The sequence below is a fragment of the Anolis carolinensis genome, chromosome 1 (genome assembly GCF_035594765.1).
Source record: "Anolis carolinensis isolate JA03-04 chromosome 1, rAnoCar3.1.pri, whole genome shotgun sequence".
Lineage (NCBI taxonomy): Eukaryota > Metazoa > Chordata > Lepidosauria > Squamata > Dactyloidae > Anolis > Anolis carolinensis.
Genome location: NC_085841.1, coordinates 355,941,753 through 355,959,656, shown reverse-complemented (window position 1 = coordinate 355,959,656; position 17,904 = coordinate 355,941,753). Strand labels below are relative to the sequence as shown.

The 17,904-nt window shown below is 42.0% G+C and overlaps 1 protein-coding gene across 1 annotated transcript; it reads right to left on the bottom strand.

Annotated features, from left to right (window-relative positions):
- Positions 1-1,028: 1,028 nt before the first annotated feature.
- On the bottom strand, positions 1,029-16,117 carry gphb5 (glycoprotein hormone subunit beta 5). Its single transcript, XM_003214285.4, has 3 exons — positions 12,103-16,117; positions 7,631-7,836; positions 1,029-3,723 (listed from the first exon to the last, which is right to left on the bottom strand). The coding sequence occupies exons 1-3, from the start codon at positions 12,116-12,118 to the stop codon at positions 3,535-3,537; spliced, it is 411 nt and encodes a 136-aa protein (XP_003214333.1). The 5' UTR covers positions 12,119-16,117; the 3' UTR covers positions 1,029-3,534.
- Positions 16,118-17,904: the final 1,787 nt, after the last annotated feature.

The following is a 17,904-nucleotide window of genomic DNA, read 5'->3' as shown; positions in this document are numbered from 1 at the left end:
AATCCACTGCGCCATCGGAGGCTCCCAGAGGTGTGATGGAGACAACGCATTTTTGGGGATGTCATTTCTGATGTCTAACTATTGGACCAGAAATGTGATGCCACCAGCAAGTATCTGGGAGAGAGTGCTGGTGAAAATGCAGCAGTAGCAATGGCAGCTCTGATGTGCCCTCAGCCCAGCTGGCCAAGGGGTTCCAAGGATGCTCCCGGGCTTCATCAGAGCAACTCTAGAGCCCTTTAACCCAGATTACTACAGAAATGCAGACACAGCTTTTGACTCCTCACCAGGGATGTCATCAGTAGGTGCAAGGCAATCCAATTCTTTCTCAGGGCCTCTAGACCAGCAGTCCCCAACCCTTTTCAGTCATGTAACACTTCAGAAGACTTTCCCCCACAAAACCCTAGCTCTGTCTCTGATTTTCCCACAGAACCCTAACTCTGTCCCTAAGCACTGTCAACCCACAAAGTTCTTCCAGTTTTCATCTACTCCTGTTGTCTGAGTGTTTTGCATAACAATGTAAGTTTGGAAATAAAGGGAAATCCGGCGGGGCCGGGCTGTGGCGCAGGCTGTTGAGCAGCTGCAATAAATCACTCTGACCATGAGGTCATGAGTTCGAGGCCAGCCCGTGGTGGGGTGAGCACCCGTCAATTAAAAATAAAAAATAGCCCCTGCTCGTTGCTGACCTAGCAACCCGAAAGATAGTTGCATCTATCAAGTAGGAAATAAGGTACCACTTATAAAAGTGGGGAGGCAAGTTTAACTAATTTACAACGTTGGAATGAGGAAGTGAGGAAGTGCCATCAGAGTGGATGATGAAGCAGCTGCTCCCCCTTGTGGCCAGAATCGAACATCCCCTCAGGAGAAGGTTAAATTGCCTCTGCGTCTGTCTGTCTCGGTCTCTGTTTGATTTGTTTATGGGCATTGAATGTTTGCTCTATGTGTGTATAATGTGACCCGCCCTGAGTCCCCTTCGGGATGAGAAGGGCGGAATATAAATACTGAAATAAATAAATAAATAAACAAATCCATTTTAAAAATAACCACAAACTTTTATTTTGGTACAAGAAAATATTCATCTAAAGTGATGAATGAAACCATTTCATTTTTGTATTTAAAATAGTGTTGAAATTGGACTTTATGTTTGATAGCTGATTACATAAATTCAAGGTGACATCCAACTTAATCCTAATTTTTTTTCCTGGTGTAAAAATATGCTTAAAAGGCTGATTTGAATCAATAGATGGACATGAAGGGGAGCATTGCTCAGACAGCCTTTCCGGCTAATGACAGCTATATGTCATTGTCTACCAGTCCTACCCAAAATTCATTCAGTGGCACAGATTCAAATTTTGCTTTTAAAGCAGAAGTACATTGGATTTTGATAAGACCATACTTTGACACAGAACTCTTTAAAAGGTTTTTTTTTAAAGATTTTAAGGATTTGTCAGGGAACCCCTATCATGCGTTATGGAATACTAGTTTGGGACCGCTGCTCTGTGCAACTCCATGGTCTGCTTCTCTCTGCAGAGTTCAAAGGAGTTGCACTGGCTGTCAATTCACTTTTAGCCAGAATTCAAGGTTCTGATTGTGATAAATTGAGGCCCTAAATGGTCTGTAATCTAGATGGTTGAAGAAGTGCCTCTCCCTCCAACATTTCACATATGGAAACACAGACACAGGTGTTCAAGCAACATCATAGTGTGATCAAGATGAACAACTCCTTTATGACTGCTGTTATGCGTCCTTTATATGACATTGCAATCACTTGTCTTTGCTCAACAATGACATGCCCCATTCCAATTTGTAATTAACATTATCTTTTAGTAAACTTGCTCAATGCCATTATTCTTATTTAAAGAATCTGATTACATTGCAATGCCCCCTTGAAACATTATTCTTCCACTAAACCTTTAGCTCAGGTCTTTATTCTCTTTGCTATCTTGAAACTTTTGGAACATCTGTGTGATGAAGAAATGGTCTGATATTAGCTGGTTGTTCTTCCTTCTCCTTCTCCTTCCTCTTCTTCTAAATCCTCTGGCTAGGAGAGGATGCAGCTGGTTGCTTTTGCCTGAGCCTCCTGGGATATTTCCACCCCGCCACTGCCTTCTCTTCTCTATTATAGAGTTGGAAGAGCCCCCAAGTGGTGTCAAACAGCAATAATTCTATGGTGAAGACGAACCCTGAGTAACTGCAGGCCAATCCAACTCTAAACCTCAGAGGCAATCCTGTCAGGGTATTGTGAATTGTGTGAAATGTTGAAATCAATCTAGGCTGTTAGAAATGCCTTCTGTGTGAGTTTCGGCAAGGCATTTCAGTAACTATGGAGTTAATAAGAACCTGCTTTGATTGACGTATCACAGGACCAATGGGGTCGAGTTTGTTTGACCGGGACTTCCTTCTTGGTCTGTGGAATGCAGGGGAGTGTCGTCTGTTAGTGTGTGTGTTCGGCTTGAGCATTCGCTGGAGATGGACTATGAATGCTATGCTCTGTAGCCGAGGAGACACAGCCATGTGTCCGGGATTTATTGTGAATAATTGCAACTAAATAGTTATGTAAATAAAGTTAAACAACAGTTGGATTTCGCCTGCTGGAGTGTTTGTTGACCAGTGCTGATTCTCCGCATGGGAAAACAGCCTGGAGAAGGAGGTGAGACCGGGATGATGGTTTTTGGAACCCACTCTGCACGGCAACCAGGGTCTCACCCCAGCATCGTCACCGCCGACAAATCCTCCATAGACTAAATCTTGCCAAGGAAACCCTATGATAAGTTTGCCAGAGGTTGGAGTCAACTTGAAGGCACATAGTAACAATTCTACCTTTCTGTTGAATCTTTCTTTTGAATCTGTTGTATACTCAGTCAAGAATAATAGGAAATGGCATAGTCAAAGAAGGGGGAATTGTGCATAAATCCTGTCAACAGCAGCAAGCAACTGGAGAATCATTCTGCCTAAATCAGTGGCAATGTGCAAAGCCTCTAAGGCAGTGGTTCTCAACATGTGGTCCTCCTTCCTCTTTATTTTATTTTATTTTATTTTATTTTATTTTATTTATTTCTGCTCCTTTCTGCAGAGCTGACCATTGCATTGGCTAGACCACGTCAGCTCTAGATTATTAAATATGATTTTCTCTGGGCGAGCAGATGGCAACTATTGGATGGCATATGTTCTGTATCAGAAACTAGAACTGATGTGGTCTGTTCAATGCAATTTTGTGAATCAGCACCCCAAATAACCAAACCGAATCTAAAGTTGACCAAAAACTAATTCGTAACCCTTTTGTACTAACGTTGGAGAGTGGTCCCTGGTCAAAAAAAGGTTGGAAACCACTCTTTTAAGGTGTACAAGATCATAAAGTGCAAGTTGCTCCAATGCTTCCACAGCTGATCTGAAAATGTAGCCTGGGAGATGGAGATATTTCAAATTCAAGCAAGCAGCTACATTCTGCCCCAATTTACCCAGCTGAACCACCGCACTGCAGTTTCTCCTGGGGCAAAATATGGTACAGAACAGCTCAAACTACAGAGGTTGGAGGACTCAGAAGGTCTCGCACTCTGTGGTTGTGGTGAGACACATGCTGCAGTCACAGCGGATGGCCTTGGGGTATGTGTAGAAAGGACTAACGTTGGCTGCACAGTTGGGCAGCTTCACCGTCACCAGCTTAGTTTCGTTGTAAGTGCAGACGCGGTGGTGCGCTTCAACGTAAGGGGGATCCAGCACCGGCTTCTGTTTGCAGGAAAAGAAAAACAGAAATGATGGCCTAAGCTTGGATAGAGAAAGCTCCTTTTTACTGAACCAGGCAACATACGAAGAGAAAAGCATAAGAAGAGTCAACTTTGTCATATTTTGAGGACAAAGTGTGAAAGTGTGAACATTCCCATTAGTTCTTGTTAGGGATTTTCTGGGGTGTTAGGAAAAAACTACCCAAAACAGCAGAGCATCCAAAATATGCAAAAACAGGATGCTTATAGTTGAGCTTTCAGCTCACAGCAAGCAGAGTGTGAAGTGCCATGTGGCTGTAAAGAATTTAGAACTTTAGAAGGCAAACATGCAGATTTCTGTCTTTAAAAATCACAAAAGGTTTATTTACAAAAATAATGTCTACATTTCTTAATAGTAAAGTACTGGGTCTTAGCTACTCTAACTCCACCTCTTCCAGGGTTTAAAGAGAGAGAGAAATCTCCAGGCACACATCTCTCCTGTCACATAAGCAGAGAGAGATCTCAACACACACAGCACACACCAAGATGTAAAAGTAGAAAGCAAAGACAAAAGGCAGGCACCTGCAAAGTACCCCTTCTACACAACCAACCAGAATGAGAGCAGAAACAGAGAGGAGAGAAGAAATACATTCCAACTGTCATTCAGGAGACATGGGAAAGAGGTTAGCTCAGCCTATTCCTAAGCTAACTACTCCTCGTTGAGGACTGCAGACTTGGGTAGTATGGGGTTTAACTACAATAGTTCTAAGGGATGTTTTGCTGTAAACTGGAATTGGCTGCAAACCAGGAAATCTTTGAAACAAACATTCATACCCTCCAACATTCCACTTTTGACAACTGGAGCCAAACAACATCAAAGTGTGGTCAAGATGGCAAAAATATTTATGAGGAAGAACAGGAGAGCTAAGAGAAGCTGCAACAGTTTGTTTGTGCCTAAATCTACAAAGGAGGATATGATTCCCCCTCCTCCACTCTTCAGCACAAGATACTTTTGAACTTTCATTTCTGTTTGCAGCAACTGAAGCAAGTCAATGATGAAAAGAGGAAGAGAAAAACTGGGACATTTTCAAAGCAGCTGAAAAAATGGCACAGCAGAGGATGAATCTGTATTGGGACAATTGGAGGGTATGAATATTCATCGATTGTTCTTAATTTCACTGAAAATCAGCAGCAAAATGTCACTGTGTGTCTCACAGTATTGGTCTCCAGTCCCACTGATATTGTGAATCTTTGCGATAATGGCAGTGCTTCTATTGCTAGTAGTCTATTGTTTCATAAACCAGATCAGCCCATTAAAAACCCAAAAAGTCCTGCCAAAATTTAAATCAGGATGAGTTTAAAATTTGCTTCCAATTTCACCATCTCCTATGAAGAAAAGATTGAGTATTCCGTATCCGAAATGATTGGGACCAGAAGTGTTATGTCTTTCAGTTTTTTTCTAGATTTTGGAATATTTTGGAGATAGGATAAATTTAACTTTTGGAGAGATTTGTGGAGATGTCATAAGTCTAAAAAACATTTATGTTTCACATCCCCTTCCTTATAAAAATAGTTTGAGGGCAATCTTATACACAACATATTTAGTATTTTGTGCATGAAACAAAGTTTGTATGTACAGTATTGAAACATGTACTCTTTCAGTCCTTCTTGTGCCGGGTGTTTGCAGGGGCTCATAACCAGTACATTGCCTTTCCAAAATCTAAAAAAGTCAATTGGTGGAAAGGGATGAGAGTATTCTCTCCTCACAAATACCCACACAAACACCTTTTTTGAATTCAGTCAAATCCTGCCCATGCCAAGAAGGCTTTCCCACAAGAACAAGGGAAATTAGTCTTGGTCCTACTGGCATTCTAAAGTTTAAAAAGAGCAGGCTAAAATTAGTCACTATCTCCTTGCTGCTCAATGTGTGTGGACTTGCTCGCCCATCCTGTCGCTCCCACCCCAAAGCACCATGACCACATTTCGGAGGCGGCCCAAATTAGAAACAGGCATCTTATGGGGAGATGGAACAAAATGTATCACTTGTGAATCAGGGGCTCTGTTTTAATCTCTGCGGAATTTTCTGCCGGTGGAGTAATAAAGGCCCGTTTCCCCTTAAGTGTTTAAGCCATAAGAGGCTTTCGAAATTATATAATGAGAGCATGACGTAAATGCTTTAGAAATATTCTGCCACACAAAACTAAGGCTTTGGGGAAGGGGGAGAAAAACCAAAGGGGGGGAAACCTACAGCGGGGAATGTTAAAGCAAGGGATTCTCTCTAGCGATACAGCCCCATCTCTGATACAGGGAAGCCAATGAGGTCATGTTTGTATACTGTAACAAGCTGGTGCAAGTGTCCATGGTGCAAACTGATTGTTATAGTGGATTGGGCCCATTCTCAATCTCTTAGCATTGTTATTATTACTACTAGTACTGCTACTGCTACTACATTGGCCAACACACATTTTGGTGGATATGTTTGACCTGCTGATCCAAAAATGGCACCAGTTTTCTCCTATCAATTCTAGTTTTTGAGATACAGAACATATGGCATATACCACTCTTCACTCTGCTCGCTCATAAAAAATCAGAATGTTTTAATATCATGTTTAAAAGATAAATCGAAATGGTCAGTAAGTAAATGGTACCAATATATGGTGGAGCAAATGGAATTTGAAATTATGAATGTGAAACTAAATGTTGTAAAAACTAATGAAAATAGAACAAGAGAAATGGAAGGAAAATGGACAAGGGTAAAGAACTATATCATGAATCAATCTGGAGATCAAGCCATAAGAAATAAGATACAAATGTTATATAGTATATAGGATGGAAATGGATAAAGATAAAGATATAAAGCTTGTCTCACAAAGAAATGAATATGTAAAAAGAAAACAATCCTCGTGTTGGTGGTGGGAATTGTAAATGTTTTGTATGTCTACGGTATGTATTTTTTTGTGTTATAAAAAATAAAAATTTGTAAAAAAAAATATCATGTTAAAATTAATACTGTTTAAGCATGAAGAGCCCTTGGTGGCGCAATGGGCTAAACCCTTGTGCCAGCCCATGTGGGGACATGAGAGAAGCCCCCCACAGGATGGTAAAACCTCAAACAATCGGGCGTTCCTTGGGCAACGTCCTTGCAGACAGCCAATTCTCTCACAACAGAAGCAACTTGCAGTTTCTTAAGTCGCTCCTGCTACCAAAAAAATAATTAAGGAAACATATTAAAAAGTAAAAGAAAAGTATACTACATGAACAACTACTTATTTCACACCAAAAGCACAGATTTATGATGCAAACTATGATTTTATAAATTCAACCATATCTAAGAAACTTGAGCTGAGGCGGTCCATGCAATGAAATATTCTGAATCAGAGCCACATATAATCCCAAGAACAGGCCTAAAAACTAAGACACCAAGAAAAAAATATGTTGTTGGGCTGTGATTAGAATGTATACCCCACCTTTTCTCTGCCAAAGCGACTAGCGTTAAAAACCATAACAATTCGTACCACTGGTTGGCAATGCACAGTCGTGTAGGACACAGAAGGTAAGAAGTTTGTGTTCTCCCAATTTACAAGACTTCAAATTTACAGTACAGTCCCTGTACCTGAGGGATTGATACCCATGATTTTACCTATTCACATCTAACAAAATATGACCACTTTAAGAATTGTTTTGGTCCTCCAGGTGATGCTATGGTAGGCATCTACCGGAGGGTATCATAGAATCATTTTATGATTCTAAGACTCTTAAGTCATGAATGGGCAAACTTTGGCACGTCAGCTGTTTTGGACTTCAACTCCCACAATTCCTAACAGCCTCGGGCCCTTTCCTTTTCTCCGTCAGCTGCTTAAACTGCTTTTCTTGCTTGAGCAACATGACCGAAGAGGTCAAATTTCACAGACTTGACAATCGAGCACACCTACCTCCCAGGTCTCACAACGGCCCCAGCAGGCATCGGTGGTGATGCGCATCCCCTTGCAGCCTGGTTTCTTGGCCAGGAAAGTGAACTCCCGGACGGCACAGCCAATGAACGTCCTCAGGTTGATACCGGATGGTTTGAGGGTAAGAACACAGCTAGCCAGGATCAGGAGGTACAAAGATCCCTGGATCACCCGTTGGGCTTTTACAGCTGCGAGAAAAGCAGGAGAATTGAAGACCTCTTAAATTGTTGTTATTGTTAAATCCTTTTCACCCATAACTGTGGTTTCACTTATCCACACCCAAGGGAAGGGGGTTTTATTAGGAATTTGCTAGATCCTCTTTGTGAGTCTACAACCTTCCCCAACAGAGTTAAATTGAAGGACTCTCTAGGAATCTCCAATGCAACTGAATGGTAAGCTTGGACCAGAAGTCATAGAATCATAGAGTTGGGCCATCCAGTCCGGCCCCCAGCTAAAAAGCAGGAAAATCACATTCAAAGCACCCCTGACAGATGGCCATCCAGCCTCTGCTTAAAAGCCTCCAAAGAAGGAGCCTCCACCACACTCCATGGCAGAGAGTTCCACTGCTGAACAGCTCTCACAGTGAGGAAGTTCTTCCTAATGTTCAGGTGGAATATCCTTTTCTGAAGTTTGAAGCCATTGTTCAGCATTCTAGTCTCCAGGGCAGCAGAAAGCTATCTTTCTCCCTCCTCCCTATGACTTTCTCCTCACATATTTATACATGGCTATCATGTCTCCTCTCAGCCTTCTCTTCTGCAGGCTAAACATGCCCAGCTCTTTAAGCTGCTCCTCATAGGGCTTGTTCTCCAAACCCTTGATCGTTTTAGTCGCCCTCCTCTGGACACTCTCCAGCTTGTCAACATCTCCCTTCAACTGTGATGCCCAGAATAGGACACAGTGTGATTCCAGGTGTGGACTGACCAAGGCAGAATATCAGGGTAGCATGACTTCCCTGGGTCTAGACACTATACTCCTATTGATGGAGGCCAATATCCCATTGGCTTTTTTAGCTGCCACATCACATTGTTGGCTCATGTTTAACTTGTTGTCCATGAGAACTCCAAGGTCTTTTTCACACGTACTGCTATCGAACCAGGCATCCCCCATTCTGTCAAGTAACTAAATAGCATTCAGTTGTATCTGCGATTTCAAGTCACCACAGTCCAACTGAGAATATATTCCCTGTGGATACAAGGCTCTTAATGCATTCATACATATCCTGTTTCTCTCTTAGTAATAAATCTCAAGGCAACTAACAACTGATCTAAAAAGATAATCAATTTAAGACTTCAATAAAAGTATAAATATACAGGTTGTTTTAAAAACATTTATAAAGTTGAATATATTAAAATTCATTAAAATATTGTACTCTAGGTAAAGGTAAAGGTTTCCCCCTGACATTAAGTCTAATTGGATCCAACTTTGGGGGTTGGTGCTCATCTCCATTTCTAACCTGAAGAGCCGGCATTGTCCATAGACGTCTCCCAGGAGCGAACCCTGCTCTCCAGATTCCAACAAAACACCCAGAATCTTTTGTGCAAAACACCCAGAATTTTTCCTTTCTGCACAGAAAATGCTGTTTGTTGTGTGGGTAAAACATACGCATTTGACAGAGTTAAGTCCTGAACTATTAAGTTTTTCAATAATCCAGGATTCCCTCCCTGGTGTTTCCTGACAATTAGGAAAGTCTGTTTCACATCTATTATTATAATATTTTTGAATCTCAACTCTGGAGCTCTAAAGGTGGCCAAAATGGTGAGCAGCAGCTGTCCTGATTGTGCCCAACCATCATCTACATCACAACAATCAAGGTCTTACAATCTGAAGATCTTCCATAGGTAACTTTTAAAGGTAATAATAATTTGGATAATGTGCTTGTCACAATAGCCCTCTTCAGATGACCTCCTGTCAAGCAAACAGTATTTTGTTGTGAACGTTTTGAGTTCAATTACATATTTAAATAGCCATCAATTGTACTCATCTTCAAGTAACATCACTGTTCCATTGTCAAGTTGTTCTGGGGATGATTTTCAAGATGAAGTAAAAGTAGTCAACCAATCAAGCAAGCTGCGATTTAGCCAATTCTGATTAAAACTGGGTATGATGCTATTAACAGGTATCTGATGACGTTATTAAGACCTCAAGGTTTTAGTTTCATCTGATGGAAGAATAAGCTGGAGCAATCAAGATGAAGCATGAAAACAATATTTTGAATATGCATAAAGATCTTGAGACTGAGAGAAAGAAGTTTGCGTCATAAGACTAGGTCTGTGTCATCAGATTTTAAGAAGTAGCCAACCCAAGTGGTTCCTACTCTACTGAAACTGATTGCATCCATTCAATATCGAAGCTATGTGACATTCAGTGTGTTTTGAGTGGACAAGGTGGAGCTGATCTGCCTTCTCCCTATAATTCTCCTGCTCTTGCTATTAATGGGGTAAAACCCATTGCTATCTTCCAATTCCACAACAATGTTTCCATCAGGTTGCTGTGAGCTTTCCAGACTGTATGGACATGTTCCAGAAGCATTCTCTCCCAATGTTTTGGCCACATCTATGGCAGGCATCCTCAGAGGTTGTGAGGTCTGTTGGAAACTAGGCAAATGGGGTTTATATATCTGTAGAAAGTCCAGGGCGGGAGAAAAAAATTGTGTCTGTTTGAGGCAAGTGTGAATGTTGTAATTGGCCACCTTGATTAGCATTGAAAAGCCTTGCAGTTTCAAACCCTGGCTGTTTCATGCCTGGGGGAATCCTTTGTTGGGAGATATTAGCTGGCCCTGATTGTTTCTTGACTGACATTCCCATTTTTTTCTTTATTCACTATCCTGATTTTAGAGCCCCAGTGGCGAAGTGTGTTAAAGCAATGAGCTGCTGAACTTGCAGACTGAAAGGTCGCAGGTTCAAATCCTGGGAGCAGAGTGAGCGCCCACTATTAGCTCCAGCTTCTGCCAACCTAGCAGTTTGAAAACATTCCAATATGAGTAGATGAATAGGTACCGCTCCGGCGGGAAGGTAACGGCACTCCATGCAGTCATGCCGCCCACATGACCTTGGAGGTGTCTATGGACAACGCTGGCTCTTCGGCTTAGAAATGGAGATGAGCACCAACCCCAGAGTCAGACATGACTGGACTTAACGTCAGGGGAAAACCTTTACCTTTACCTTAAATACTGGTAGCCAGATTGTGTTCATTTCCATGGTTTCCTCCTTTCTGTTGAAATTGTCCACATGCTTGTGGATTTCAATGGCTTCTCTGTGGAGTCTGACATGGTGGTTGTTAGAGTAGCCCACCATTTCTGTGTTCTCAAATAATGTGTTGTGTCCAGGTTGGTTCATCGGTGCTCTACTATGGCCATGATTCCAGCCATGAAAGCCTTCAACAACACAGTGTTTACATCACCTACCTTGTTATGATGGGTCCTTTCACTTCTGTGCCAACACGCTGGTACAGAAATGATGTCAACGAGCAGGATTCTCCTTCTTTCCTTGCACCTGCCTCCTGAGATAGTTGCTTCACTTTGCTTAATAGTTGGAGCACATGTATACAAATCTGCTACTCAGGTAGGCCTTACTCCAGGTCTAAAGCTCAACCACTGGTTCGCAAATTTCATTTTGAAAATATCTGAAGTTTTTAATGATTGTGTGTGTGTGTGTGCCCACTGATTGCCACCTTTGTTGTTTCCTCTAGAACACTGCTTCTCAGTCTGTGGGTCCCCAGGTACTTTGGCCTACAACTCCCAGAAGTCCCAGCCAGTTTATCAGCTTTTAGGATTTCTGGGAGTTGAAGGCCAAAACATCTGGAGACCCACAGGTTGGGAACCAGTGCTCTAGAATCATGTCACATTATACAATTACAGCACCTGTATACTATTTTATAATAAATTGATCCAAAGCCAAATCAAAGGCAATAAAATGAACTTATTTGAGATGTCGTGATGTAGGAGAGTTGTAGAATACCCAAAAGGCAAATGAACAGGTGTAGAGGAACTTTTCCTAATATCCAAGATGTATAAATGGAGGCTGCCGTACTTTGACTATGTCATGAGAAGACCTGACTCTTTTGAAAAGATAATAATTATTAGTAAGGTGGAGGTCTGTTGGAAAAGGGGAAGACTGCAATCCAGATAGATTGACTCAATCTAGGAAGCCAAGGTCCTGAGTCTGCAACACCTGAGCAGGGATCTTGAGGATAGGATAACTTGGAGGTCCCCCATTGATTGGGTTGCCATCGATCAAAATAGACAAATACCATTTTTATTCCACAGAAACTCAGTTTGCGGTTCCATGCAATAAATAAACTTTTGCCAGGGACATTTATACTCTCAAATTACCAGCACCAGGATTCTAGAGGATGCAACAGCCATGGCTGGTAGAGTCAACCAAGGTGCTACAATTGTCTCAAGGATGAGCCTAAGCAAGGACTTAAGTTCAGCAAAAGACAGCGAAGTCTCTTACCTGTCTTGATGGGCATCTCTCGTTTTCTCCCACTGGGGTTCTCAATTGAAGCTACTCCTTTGCACGGATCGGGAGATCTGGCCTCGGTGACACAGCCTCTGTCAGGGTTTGCTCTCTCGGCAGCTCTCTTTTTTCCCAGCTGCTACTGGGCTGCTTAATTGCTCAAATTTATAGAAAGGGCTGTGTCAGTCAAATGACAATGGAGGCAGATCCTTGCATGAAGCTGCTGCGGCATCAAAGGCGCTGGGCTGGAGAACGAGACACTCTCTTCCAAGGCTTATTATTAACTCAAGGGGTATTTGTTTCTCCTAACATCATCCGACTGAAACAAAGGCAGAAAACCTTGGTGGGGCTGCAGAATTTGAGGAAGGAAAGAATGAGCAGAGCATTGGCTCATTCTGGAGATTGGAAAGGGATTGGTTTTTTCACTACAACTCCCAGAATCCCTAAGACGCCCTCCAACCATCTTGAGTTGGCAAAGACAGTTTCAATTCATCTTTTGTCATCCCACTTTCTCAGCTGCTTCTAAAGTGTCCCAGTTTCTAACAACCACCATGTCAGACTACACAGAGAAGCAATTGAAATCCACAGGCATGTGGACAATTTCAACAGAAAGGAGGAAACCATGGAAATGAACAAAATCAGGCTACCAGTATTAAAAATCTCTAAAATCAGAACAGTAAATAAAAAACAACACTCATGAATAAAGAACAACACTCATGAAACAGGGGAATTCCAGACAGGAAACAATCTGGGCCAGTTAACACCTCCCAACAGAGGATTGCCCAAGGTAGGAAGCAGCCAGGCTTTGAAGCTGCAAGGCCATTCAATGCTAATCAAGATGGCCAACTGTAACATTCACACTTGCCACAAACAGACAAGAATTCTTTCTCCCACCCTAGACTTTCCACAGATATATAAACCCCTCTTGCCTAGTTTTCAACAGACCTCACAACCTCTGAGGATGCCTGCTGTAGATGTGGGCAAAATATCGAGAGATAATGCTTCCAGAACATGGCCGTACAGCCCAGAAAGCTCACAGCAACCCAGTAAATCAATGTTGTCTAAAGAGACAGTTGCAAGAGGGAAATCAATTCCTCCTCACATATTTGTATAAACCCACCCTCACCCCTGGTGCCCTTCAGATATGCCAGCCCACAACTCCCATCATGCCATGCTCTGTCTTAGGATGATAGGTTTGTCATCCATCAGATCTAGACTATGGCAGAACACAGGAAGATTACATAAATGGTCAAGAGGGGAGATTCATGTATGCACACCTTTTTCTCTTTCAACTCTGCTGTTATACAGATGTTGCAGAGACAACCACTATACGGAATAGCAATACAATGTTAATTTAAGTCATCTTTTCAGACATGAACTTGTCCCCAACATTGCTCCCAGACTCTCATTGGACTTTCTGTTGATGAATTCTCCAAGATTTAATGATGTTTGTGTTTGTGTGCATTTATCTTTCTACCACTGCATATTGAAATTACGGATTAATTACATATAGTTACAGATTTGTAACTGCACTGTAGTCAGAAAACTAAATAAATATTACTCAGTTTACACACACATTAGCATATATGCCTACTACACCTTGGGTGTTGGATGGGCTGCTGCCTCCTTGCTTTTTCCCTTCTCCAATTCTGAGAAGGCCTACCTCACAATGTTTCTATGGCAATGCTCTGGCAACTCTCTTTGGAGAAGCTTTGTGGCTCTTTCTTTTCTTTCCCTGTTTCTCTCATACACCTTCTCCCTCCCTCTCCTTCCTTCCTTCCTTCCTTTTCTCATACATTTTCTGTTACGGTTTTTGTGTTATGTAGTGAAATGTTTAATTCATTGTTGCTATGTGTGTTTATTCACTCGGGTAAGCATTCCAGTAGTTAAGTGGTTAATTGCAGAGGGCCCTGATTTATGGCTAGAAGGGCAAAGCATCAAGACTTCCATTTGTGCTACATAGCAGGAAGATATGCCATAGACTGTGGAATGTGGGTTGTGGCTTCGGTTCACTGATAAGAACAACAAAGAGACTCCATGATTCGCTCTTGATGTGTCAAGATGTGTCCGAGCAGCTCTGGCTGTTTACTTTGTAAATACTTGTAAAATAAAGATATATAGCTGCTGGGATCAGCAGATAAAATCGGCTATGCTGTCGTGTTTGTTGGTGCCGCTTGGTAGTTACTAAGTGGTCTAACGGATGAGGAGGGGAACTGCCTCATATATCATCATTCAGGATGCCAGTTTCCTGATATTTTCCACCCTCTTCTTTCTTTCCTTTCTCTTCATTCCTGTCTCTTTCCTTCTTTTTCTTCCTTAACTTCCTTCATTTCTTTCCCCCTTTGTTTTTCTTCCCTTCTTTTTCTTTCTTTCCTTCCCGCTCCTCATATTTTGCCTCTTTCCTTTATTTTCCTTCCCTCCTTTTTTCCCTTTCCTCTTCCTTCCTTATCCCTTCCTTTTTCCCTCCCTCCCTCCCTCCCTTCCCCCATACACAAGTCACTAAGCAGCAGCCAAGCCACTTCACTCCCTTTGTTTCCCAATGACATCAAAAAGGGCCACTTCACCTAGCAACAATCCACCTGGCTGCAGCAGATCTACTTTGCTGATTTTCTTTCCATCATCTCTTGGCCTGAAAGGGGTGATTCTTTTAGTTCGAACCACTCAATTATTTTAAGTTTGGACCATGAAGGGTATTTGTGCCACATTTGGTCCAGATCCATCAAGTCGTATGGGAGCCTTTGTGATAAAACAGACAAAGCAACAAACAAACAAACAAACAAACACACTTGCCTCCAACAGACAAGAGTTCTTTCTCCCACCCTGAACCTTCCACAGATATAAAAACCTCACTTGCTAATTTCCAACCTCTGAGGGTAACTGCGATAGATGTGGGTGAAACGTCAGGAGAGAAAGTTTCTGGAACATGGCTATACAGCCTGAAAGGCTCACAGCAACCCAGTGATTCTGGACATGAAAGCCTTCAACAACACATTAAACATATTTTGGTTTTTACATAGATAGATACATAAGTATTCCAAAATTTGAAAACACTCTTAACGCAGGACCCAAGCATTTCAGATAAGGGATGTTTAATCTGCTATGACAATGGAACCTTCTCCGAGCTCTGGAGAAAGCAAGTTCTCTTACTTCAAGGACACCTGAAAGTCATCCATTACATAACCATTTACTCAAACTCTGGGCAACTCTTCTGGAAAGTTACTGTCATTTTGATGGGACTAGGACCATCGTGTCATTTAAATTTTGCCACAAAGAGAAGCACACACCCATCACCTCGCATCCCTTGAATCACTCCTATATTCTTTGCTTTCTTTTTTCCTGTGGAAAGGCTTCTATGACAACGTGATGGGCAACACCAGGAATCCCATAATCCCTTCCTTTTGGCTCAGGGGTTAAAAATGAAGCCTTAGAATCCCAGAGGTTCAATTCCATGTCATCACCAGGCTGTTGATTTTCCTATTGTCTCTGACCACCATGCTGGAAAAGAGAAAATAACACTTCGTCCAAACTTGCTTCTCCACCATGTAAAATTATTTCCAAGATCGCCTTGGTGATAAACAAAGTCTGCAATGAAATGAAGCTGGAAACAAAGGAACAATCTGTCTGCTCTACCAGAGGATCCAGCTCACCAGAATACACATAAGGAATGCACTCATGAAAAACTGAAACATAGGAAACAAGAGTAAAAGTTGCATATGTAAAAAATCAGGATTGCAATCCATTCAAATAAATCACAGTTGCTTATTCGGGTGGGTTTTCAATGACAATCTTATGCATAATTACTCAGTAGTAAGTTCCTGTCAGGGGCCCCTGGTGGCACAGTGCATTAAAGTGCTGAGCTGCTGAACTTGCGGACCAAAAGGTCCCAGGTTCAAATCCCGGGAGCAGAATGAGCGCCCGCTGTTAGCCCCAGTTCTTGCCAACCTAGCAGTTCGAAAACATGCAAATGTGAGTAGATCAATAGGTACTGCTCTGGCGAGAAGGTAACGGCGCTCCATGCAGTCATGCCAGCCATATGACCTTGGAGGTGTCTACGGACAACACCGGCTCTTCGACTTAGAAATGGAGATGAGCACAAATCCCCAGAGTCAGTCACGACTGGACTTAACGTCAGGGAAAAACCTTTACCTTTACCTAAGTTCCTCTCAATTCAATGGGAATTACTTCCAGATTGTTTATACCCGGACAAAGCAATCCAAGGAGTAGCCATAGAAAATAGCCTGAATCCTACTGGTATGCACTGCTAGAGTAACCTCATTGAATCAGTAGGCAGACGTGTTGGCTAACCATTACCAATTGATTCAGTGTAACTGAGACTGTCATATTTTGGACATATCATCAAACGTTGTTGTTGTAAACAGAAAAATATATAATACTATTAAAATGCATATATTTAAATACTCAAAACAAAGATTGACACCAATACTAATAAAGTGTAATGTTAAAATTCACCATTTAAAATTTGCTATGTAGGCCTGCTAGAAGAGATAGATAGGCCTTCAGTTGTGTATTAAATTATCTTCTGCAGTCTTATTTATTTATTTTATCTATTTAAAGTATTTATATTCCGCCCTTCTCACCCCGAAGGGCACTCAGGGCAGATCACACATATAAGGCAAACATTCAATGCCTTGACATAGAACAAAGACAAAGACAAACGCAGGCTCCAAGCTGGCTTCAAACTCATGACCTCTTGGTCAGAGTGATTGGTCTCAGCTGGCTGCAGCTGGCTGCTCACCAGCTTGCGCCACAGCCCGGGCTTCTTGGGGTGGCCAATGAAAAGGTCCTCTAGTTGACGATCGCCAGTCGGGTTCTGCCTGGTTGGAGTAAGCTTCCCCCATAAGACCAAAGTGTTTGAGGCAGATTGTATAGGAGGAGGTGATCTTGTAGGTAACCTAGACCCAGACTATGTGGGGCTTTAAAGGTCAAAACCAACACTTTGTACTTTGCCCAGAAACTAATTGGCAACCAGTGGAGTGACTTTAATATGGATGTGATAACCTCATTCATAGATGTTTCCATAACCAATGAGCCTGCCATGTTTTCAACTAATTGGAGTTTCTGAACTTGGTACAGAAGATTGCCCAAAGTACAGCGCATTGCAGAAGTTCAACCTTGAGATTATTGTTATTATTTATTTACAGTATTTATATTCTGCCCTTCTCACCCCGAAGGGGACTCAGGACGATCACAGAACACATATAAAGTGCCGGGCTGTGGCGCAGCTGGTAAAGTAGCCAGCTGCAATAAATCACTCTGACCAAGAGATCATGAGTTCGAGGCCAGCCCATGTTGGAGTGAGCACTCGACAATTGAAAATAAAAAATAACCCCTGCTCGTTGTTGACCTAAGCAACCGAAAGATAGTTGCATCTATCAAGTAGGAATTTAGGTACTGCTTTGTGGGGAGGCAAATTTAACTAATTTACAACACCATTAGAAATCATCCAGCTGTCGTTTGGGATGAGTAAGTATCCATCAAGATGTCACAGTGGATGATGAAGCAGCTGCTCCCCCTGTGGCCAGAATCGAGCATCCCCTCAGGAAACTGGAAGCTGGAGAATGCTAAATTGCCTCTGCGTCTGTCTCTGTCTCTATGTTCATATGGCATTGAATGTTTGCCTTGTATGTGTACATTGTGATCCGCCCTGAGTCCCCTTCGGGGTGAGAAGGGCGGAATATAAATACTGCAAATAAATAAATAAATAAACATTCAATGCCAATTATAATAATGACAAGACAAACAACAAATAGAGGCAGATATAGGCTTTTCCATCTTTCG